The sequence below is a fragment of the Populus euphratica genome, unplaced genomic scaffold (genome assembly GCF_000495115.2).
Source record: "Populus euphratica unplaced genomic scaffold, PopEup_1.0 scaffold129.1, whole genome shotgun sequence".
Taxonomy (NCBI): Eukaryota; Viridiplantae; Streptophyta; class Magnoliopsida; order Malpighiales; family Salicaceae; genus Populus; species Populus euphratica.
This window is the reverse complement of record NW_011499907.1, coordinates 760476-769333: the sequence shown is the minus strand read 5'-3', so window position 1 is coordinate 769333 and position 8858 is coordinate 760476. Positions and strand designations below refer to the sequence as shown.

The 8858-nt window shown below is 31.8% G+C and overlaps 1 protein-coding gene across 1 annotated transcript; it reads left to right on the top strand.

The window, feature by feature from the left end:
- Positions 1-262: 262 nt before the first annotated feature.
- Positions 263-3896, top strand: PTEN1 (Calcium/lipid-binding (CaLB) phosphatase). The gene is made up of 7 exons (XM_011037527.1): positions 263-550; positions 891-1067; positions 1495-1608; positions 2101-2310; positions 2781-3023; positions 3416-3517; positions 3678-3896. The coding sequence occupies exons 1-7, from the start codon at positions 263-265 to the stop codon at positions 3846-3848; spliced, it is 1305 nt and encodes a 434-aa protein (XP_011035829.1). The 3' UTR covers positions 3849-3896.
- The last annotated feature ends 4962 nt before the right edge of the window (positions 3897-8858 follow it).

Below are 8858 nucleotides of genomic sequence, written 5' to 3'. Positions count from 1 at the left end.
AGAGCTTTAATTAATCAACTGGGGTTGGTGTAATTATATTAATTAATTTAGAGGAGTGATAGTTACATCGATGAAAAGAAGCTGCACTTTTAGTGCCTTGTCAGCCACTGAATGTCTCACCATGATTCCATTTTCAGCGTTGCACATTCTGGTTCTTCTGAGTAGATCAAAATACGTGCATTTTGGTTGTAGCTCATATGAAATCTTCTGTCATTTTATGCAGGTTCCTTTGCATCTCAAAGGAGCCCATTGTATCAGCTAGATGGGGTTGAAGTTTGCGAAGCAGGGGCCAGGAAAGGCTTTGAACACAGATTTGTCTCATGCTCAACTCTCATTGATTAATTGTATCACCAAGAGTATTTATATTCGTAACTGGGTTTCCAAGCATCGAAGGCGAATGCTTGTTGCTGGTTATGATCTTGACATGTCTTATATCACAGGTCGTATATTGGCAATGTCATTCCCTGCAGAGCGTGTGCGAGCAATGTATCGTAATCCTCTCTGGCAGGTGAAATCTGTACTGGACATGCGGCATGGGGAGCATTACAAGGTGCTTATTTCATGTTTTATTGTTTGAATGGAAAGCAAAAGAAAATGACTTCGACAGAATCTCTTGCTTATTTCTCAAGATATCCCCTCATAGGGTGGACGCACATTGTGTTGTTTATGTGACCATTACTTGAATAAAATCAATACATAATCCTCTACTTCTTCAGGATTGGATGAGTTTCCACTCGTTTTTAATGCCATGTACGAAATGTTGATTCATGAAAGGAATGTGCAGAACTGTTTCTTGCCAATCCATTAAATGCATAGTGTTTTAGCTTCTGATTTTGCCCCACATTGATTCTTTTATTAATCATCTCTTACTTTTTATTGGTATTTCACAGATTTATAATTTGTGTATTGAGGAAGCTTATGATCCATCACATTTTCATGGCCGTGTTGAGACATATCCTTTCGACGATAACCATGTCCCACCTCTTGAAATGATGAAGCTCTTTTGTGAAAGTGTGGGTTCATGGCTATCATCTGACCCAAGAAATATCGCAGTCGTACACTGCATGGTATAACTGTTTAGTCCGTTTCTCAAAGAAGGTTTCTTCATTTCGATCCTTGATTGTCTTGATGATTTTAGGCTCTTCTAATTCTGGTTGCATTACAGCATACTAACTCAAACTCAGAGTTCATTTACGCTGGAGCATATATGCAACTTAATTACTGTGTACTGGTAGCCTAATATTTTTGAAAAATGAAGAATTCAAAATTCCCACATGTCTTGAAGCCTTTGTAAAATTTACAAAAAAAAAATTGTGCTATATGGGCAGTTAGAATTTTCAAGAAAAACATGATTGTTTTGCTCATAAATTGACATATATTACGAAGTGTTGGGAATTAAAAGCTGAAAGAGAAAATCTTAGTGGAATATTTTTCGCTGATCTTTTTTATCTTCCTCTTTTCCTAGTTTCAGTGTTTTTCCTATGAATTTTGCAGGCAGGCAAAGGTCGAACAGGCTTAATGGTATGTGCCTACCTTGTTTACAGTGGCATGACACCTGAGGATGCTCTTCAGCTATATGCAAATAAACGCACCACCAATAATCAAGGAGTAAGTCACAATAAACAGTCACTAAGAAAATGTTGCAATGTAATTGACAGTGGTTGCAACAATTTGCTGAAACTCTTTTACACTAAAAAATGCATATGTGATTCTAGGAAAATAGTGGAGAGTCTGAGCACCTTGAGTATGTGGTGATTTCTGATAAGGTTTAAAAAACTTTCAAAATGCAATTAGACTGACTCTGATGCTCCTGGTTGTATAATAGGTAACTCAGAATCTTTAAGTGGCCATGATTAGAGTAGTAGAGTCACCTAATGTCTAGATTTTGGGTTAGAACAGCTGATAGTGGTGAATCTGTTCTGTTATCAACTTCCATACATGTAAACAACTATCTGTTTTATCTTTCTGATTAGATTCTTACAGAAGAAAAGTCCCCTTGAATATCTTTTTGTCTGCTTTCTTGGGGAGTCTGATAGAGAATTGCTGAAGATGGAAATAGATTACCATGCAGCTAAACACAGTATCGTGCATGTGCTGCAGGTCTCGATACCAAGCCAACGTCGTTATGTGGGATACTGGGCAGAGGCACTTTTTTTTCCCAAGAGAGGTTATGATGGTCATAGAGGTGATGGTCATACACCTCCTGAAGTGATCTTGCCTCAATCTCGTATCAGAGAACTGCGAAGAATTCGACTTTATGACATGGTTAACATTGAATCCGTTTTCTTTGTGGTCTCAGAGTTACAGGAGGTAAGCACTGGGCACTCCCAAACGGATTTCCAGGCACATCAGATTTTTTACATGCTTATGGTTTTTTTTCCCTTATGCAGAGTTAAGTTTGTAGTGCTAACTATATGATCTCCTGAAATTCTTAAAATTCATAGAGCAAGTGTAAAATGCTAGAGATTAATGTCAGGCACATGCATTTGCTTCAGGTCCTTATCTGTGGTCATTTCTAATATTTCTCAGCTCTTACGGCAACTGGCATGTGTAATTTACCAGGAAATTAGCAGCTTGTCAATCTGTGAATTAAAAGGAAATAAATTGCTTGATACTGTGCTATGAAGCCATTGCTTGTTCGATTTCCTAGCAAGACACATTAAGTGATTCTGTGACTTCAATTCTGGTGCCAATTGAGTGAAAATCAGAACTTGCATCTTCTCAGCCACATGAAATTATTTGAAATATTGATTCTTTTTCTTTTTCTTTTTCTTTTTCAGATTCCAGGTCAGCTGTACCGTCCACCTGTGGAAGTTGCCAAGGGTTGCCTACGACCAATTATCAAAGGATATCAGAGAAATATTAGTCCTCAATATTACATCTCCTTTACGGAAGGCGGTGAAGAAGAGGAGGAGGAGGATTTAAAACCCGCAGAATCGCGCCTCATTGTTCAAATGGACACAGAGAGTCCTATAATCTACCAGAAGACCACCCTTGATTATTACTTTGATAAACCTATACAAGTAAGTTGCAAAGACCAAATCTTTCACATTTAGGAGAGCACGAAATTATTTTACATATTTTTTGCTTATGATTTTCTGCCACACAATCAAATTTCAGAGTCTTGTGCAGTCTGCCATACACCAGACAAATATTCTGAAGAACCACAGAGACATTTCTGGGAGTAATTTAGATAGACAATTATAGGAGTGATTTGCTAGCATTTAAGCCTAGAGCATGCAAGTTCACATGGTTGATGCACGTGACTCCTTGAGTTTACTATGGAGATTGTTTCAAAATGACTATTACATGTGCTCAAGCCTATTTTCAGAACATTTTTCATTCTTCTAAGGTTGTGTACTTGATGCCCTTAATCAAAACCGGTAACTTGAAATTAATCATAAATGATTGGCAGGTCAAGGGAGATGTGCGTGTCATATTCTACCAGAAAATGATAGGAGGGCGTCTCTTCTATGTCTGCTTCAACTCAGCTTTCATTAGGAATGGCTTGCTGCAGGTAAATTTTATCAGTTATAATTTTGCAGGTTTAGGATTCCCTCTGCAGCGTTCCAGAGTAGGAAAAAAGATCACAAACCTGTGCTTTAAGGGCATAAGAATCAGGTTGAGGATCGAATGTTGATCAGAGTTTGCTCAGAGTTCGCTTCTCTAACTTGCAGTTCTCAACACGAGATTTAGATAAAGTTGGGACTAAAGGCAGATCGATATGTGGCCCTGCCTTCTGCCTGGAGTTGCTCTTTGCTCCAGCTAACTCAAACCATTCAGGCACGCTAACTGAGGATGTTAATGGTGGTGGTGGTGACGACGACATTAGTAATGACTGTCCTTGAATCTTAATTCTGATATCTTTACACACCTGATGTGATAGCATTGCAGTACAGCAGCATATATAGCTCGTCTATTTGTCTTGCTGTCTTCTTTTTCATGGACAGTAGGCATTAGGAATAAGATAGAGTTAAGAATCCAAACTTTGAGAGCATTTAGCAGAAGATCAGATATGTAAGTAATTGTTTTTTGTGAAAATAGAGAAATCTCTATTGGTAATAAAATTCCAACTTCGCTTGTGCAATGCGCTCCGCTCATCCATTACCCCCGTATTCATGCTGGTATGGTAAAACTCGGCCATTGTAATTTATATTATTATGAAAATTTAGGTTTAATCTAAGAATGATTTGTCACATTAATCCAATTATGATTATGAAAAACTTATTAAAGACAGCTACCCCGGTTATGTGAGTAAACGAAACAGAGGAGAGACCTTTTGGAGATTTTTTAATTGAATAAAAGGGATAAGGGTATGCTATGCAGGCAACACGGTGACTTAAGAGTATTTCTAAAAAAATTAAAATTAAAAATAATATTATTTTAAATTATTTTATATAAAACAAAATTTTAATTAATTTTAGTTAACCAATATAACTTATGTTTTAAATCATGAATCAAGTGTTATAACCATGAATAAGAACAAATTCCTCGAACAAAATTTGTGTATAAATTATTAATGATATTTTAGTGAGTGTTTCATTCTACATTTATTGTTCATCCTCTCAAATTTGTTTGTTTACTACACTGTTCTTAGTAAAAAAAAATTCATTTTAGTTCCCTAAAATTTGCATTGTTGTTCTCTTTGGCCATTCAACTTTTTTTTTAAAAATACAGTTATCGCTATACACAATACAAGCAGACCTCTAAAATGACCATTGATGGATTTTTGAAAAAAAAAATATTGAAGTTGCCACCTAGTTTTTTGAAAAGACTATGAATCCTAAAATATGCACTAATTCCAAAGACTTCAGTAAGGAATTGATTATATTTAAGAAAAGATAAAAATCATCCTTATCGCATCCTTTTGAACGAAAGGTTATCTTAGCATATATCTTCCTAAATTCATTTCATACATGCTATCAACTATTCAATTATTTTCAAAATTTATTTACAAGTTATTTATTATATATAGGTGATTGTTGAGCTAGCATCAACCCTGGATCAAGAGTCTCGCAACTCAACTAATTCATCATTGATGAGTTATTAGATGGATTGTCACTAATAAGATACATTCAAAATCAAATTGACTTGGTGTCAAGAGCTAGCCTTTCAAATCTGCAACACTATTACATATGTCCAAAAAAGGTGAGATATTAAAGAAGAAGATAAAGGAGTTATTGAGAAATAAGAAAACTTAAGAGAAACTTAGTTCTTGTGTAGTTTCATTTTTATTAACCATGAAGAAGTTTGAGGTTTTGATGGAAAATAAACTACATATGAATCTGAAAAGGTGTAGTTTATATCTTAAGGACTATTATTTTTAGGCTTTATTGTTAGTGCCGATGACTTACATGTTCATTATAAGTAGGTTATGACTATTAAAGATTGGGTAACTCTTAAAATAGTTAGTGAGATATGTATTTCTATAAATTGACTACCTTTATTTGATAATTGATATGAAACTCTAGTAGCATAGTTGCACTAAATACTAAATGCTTGAAGAAAAGAAAGTTTAATTGGGGAGAAGAGGTAGAAAAAAGCTATACTTTGATTAGAGAAAAATTTAGCATTATTATGGTTTTAGTACTTTTAAATTTTGACAAATTGTTTGAGGTCTAATTTGATGCTTATAGTGTTGGAATTAATGGTGTACTATCCTAAGAAAAAAAACGTGTGGCATTTATTAGTAAAAAGTTAAATAATGTTAGATTAAAGTGGTCTGTGTATAATGAGAAGTTTTGTGTTGTTTTTTGAACTTTGAAAAAGTTGGAGTATTATCTGATAGGCAATGAATTTGTATCATACTCTAATCATGAGGTGCTAAAATTTCTTCATAGTCAGAAAAGAATTAATAATGATATACATATATTATATGTAACTTACTAGCATTAGTTTCCAATCAGAACTTTGTCTAAAGCTTAAGTTTCTAATAGACTTGTTGATGTTGTGAATAGAATAACGACTTTGTTGGTTTCTTTAAAAATAAAAATCATTGGGTTTGATTATTTAAAAGATTTGTATGGCTATGATAAGGATTTTGATGAGCTATAGGAGAAATGGTATAGTCGAAACTATATAATTATGACTTTCACCTTTATGATGGGTTACTGACGAGAGTTAATTAACTTTACATTTCTTATATTTCATTAAGAGAGAAAATGATTTAAGATTTGTATGGAGGAGACTTGGTTGGTCATTTAGAGGTGAAAAAAGACTATTAATGTTTTCATTAAAAGGTATTTTTGGCCTTACATAAAATGAAATATTGGTAAATTTGTGCAAAAATACTATATTTGTCAAGCCGCCAAAAGATAAGCACAAAATGCAAGTTTATATATGCATTGGCCTATTCTTAAAAAATATATAGGAGGAATTTTTTATGGATTGTACACTTGATTTACCTCATATACAAAGTAAAGTGGATTATATATTTATTATAGTTGTCAGGTTCTTAAAGATAGCACACGTCATCCCTTGCAAGAAGATGAATATTATTTTTGCAATTGCCCACATTTCTTTCGAGAGGTGGTTTGTGTTGTATAGGGTGCTAAAGATTATCATTTTTTATCGATATATTAAGTTTCTTAGTTATTTTTAGTAAATATTATGGTAGATATATGATTCATCATTACAATTTAGTAGTATAACACATCTATAAATCAATAGATAAATAGAATCACTAAATCAAACACTTTGAAACTTGATTTGGAGCATTTATGGTGTCAAGCCAAAGCAATAGGATTGTTCCTTTGCACAAGAAAAATTCATTTACAATAATGTTAAGTACAATACCACTAGTGAATCATCTTTTAAGAATATGTATTTGTAATGTCCTAGTCATATGTTAGATCTTATATCAATTCATAAGGGTGTTGGAATTAGTCTGGCTATTAAAAAGACAATTATAAAAGCTCAAGCTACACTAGAAGATGTAAGGTAAAAGTTTTTTAATACCAATTCTAAATACAATGAGGTTGCAGATAGACACTTACTTGTAAAGTATTCAAAGATGAGATAGGGTAATGGTATTTCTATATATATATATATATATATAAAAACAAATTCCTGATAAAGATGTATAGTACATTATAATGGAAAAAATATGCATTTTACACCATAATAAAGAAGATTAATGATAGTGTTTGTATTATCAATTTTCCAAATAATATTGATATTTTTATAATCTTCAATGTTATTATTTTTTTTTCTTACCTTTATTATGATGACAACCCCTTACATATAGAATGTAGGGTTAACTCGAGGTCGAGTTTTCACTGGTATACGAGACTGATATGAAATACGTTGCGAATATATTTATAGACCAAATATATATAAGGTATTTATAAACCAAATAAACAAGATAATGCCTGTAAAGAAGCTCAAACATGTTAAATGTGTTGGCTGATAAAAATAATTAAACATTTTGATTTGTTAGATTAGATTATATTGGAATTTTGACTAAAGCTTTTAAAGTTCATGTTTTATATAGTGTTAAACTTTTATTATTATCAGATGTCGAAAAGATCCTTTAATAAGGCCCATATGTTACTTTTAGAGATCTGTTATATTTTCCTAATTGATTTAGAATTCTTTTTCCTAGTTGGATTAAAACTCTTTAATTATTTTAATTTCTTTTTTTAATATGGCACATATGGTCCATATTCATTGGATATTATTGGTTCACCAAACAATTAAGGATAATTCACTTGAGGAAAAAAATGCTCATTTTTTAGATAAGGAATACTCCTCGTAAACATGAAAGGTTCCTTCTGATATTTTAATATTCATTTGTATTGTAGTCGGGTTTAAAGAACCTAATAGTTTTTAATGGTAAGTTGTAGATTTACCACTAGTAAATCATATATAAAGCCTTTTAGACTTGTTTATGGACAGTGGGATAGAGTTAAGCCCAATAAGTGATATGTTCGGGTTAGAAGAATAGTCTAATAAAAAAAGCCCATAACTTTTTATTCAATAGTTGGATTGAACTCAAGTTTTATCAAATAATTCTACATGTCCAGTTCTATAAGAAGGTTGGAAGGCTATAACCAGCTAAGATAAAAAAAAAAAAAACAAAAAAAAAACCCTCAAATTAGACTAAGAATATGATGTTTCAACTAATTTTGTTATTTTTTATTTTTATTTTTAGATTTTAGCTTAATTTTTATATTGTCTTTCATATTCGACATAGGATTTTGGTTTTCCTATCATATAAAGGTTGGTTTCTTATCTATTTAAGGAGTTATAAATCTATTAAAGATGTAGAACAAATTAGAAAAAAAAATATTTAGCAATAAAATATGAATTAAGTTTTGTTTAATAGTGATAACCCTCTTTGGTAGTAATTATGTCTTTGTTTGTTTGTTTTATTATATTTTTTCATTAATATTGATATAAGAGCTTAATGATTCTTAGCATTTAGTTAATTTGTATTGTTAATAGAAATCTTTATAGTAAAATCCAAGATGGAGTGATTCGCATGAAGGTGTTAAGAAACAAATGAAATTACTAAACTAAAAAAGAAAAAAATATAAATAATTAAAAAAGTATTTATTTTCTTAATGGTGTACCCTTTATTGCATATGATAGCAACAAAAGCTTATGATGGCCCTACATAATTAAAAGATATTAATTTAATTGTATAAAATTTGTAATACTTTAGAATAAAACTTTCCTTTCTAACAGTAACTTTTATCCTTATAATTGCTTTTACCATTAACACATTTTAATACATTCTCTTCTTTTTAACACTTTATATCAATTCCAGGTTTACAAAATTGCATAAATGGACATAAAAAAGTCAAAAAAATAATAATAATTGCAAAAAATTCCCCTTTTATCAGCTAAAGAAGCTT

Excerpts from the sequence above, each read along its gene's own strand:
- PTEN1 (XM_011037527.1), top strand. The coding sequence starts at position 263 with ATGGGGTTGAAGTTTGCGAAGCAGGGGCCAGGAAAGGCTTTGAACACA. Across the intron at positions 551-890 it reads GGCATGGGGAGCATTACAAG|ATTTATAATTTGTGTATTGA; the intron begins GTGCTTATTTCA and ends GGTATTTCACAG. Across the intron at positions 1,609-2,100 it reads GCACCACCAATAATCAAGGA|GTCTCGATACCAAGCCAACG; the intron begins GTAAGTCACAAT and ends CATGTGCTGCAG.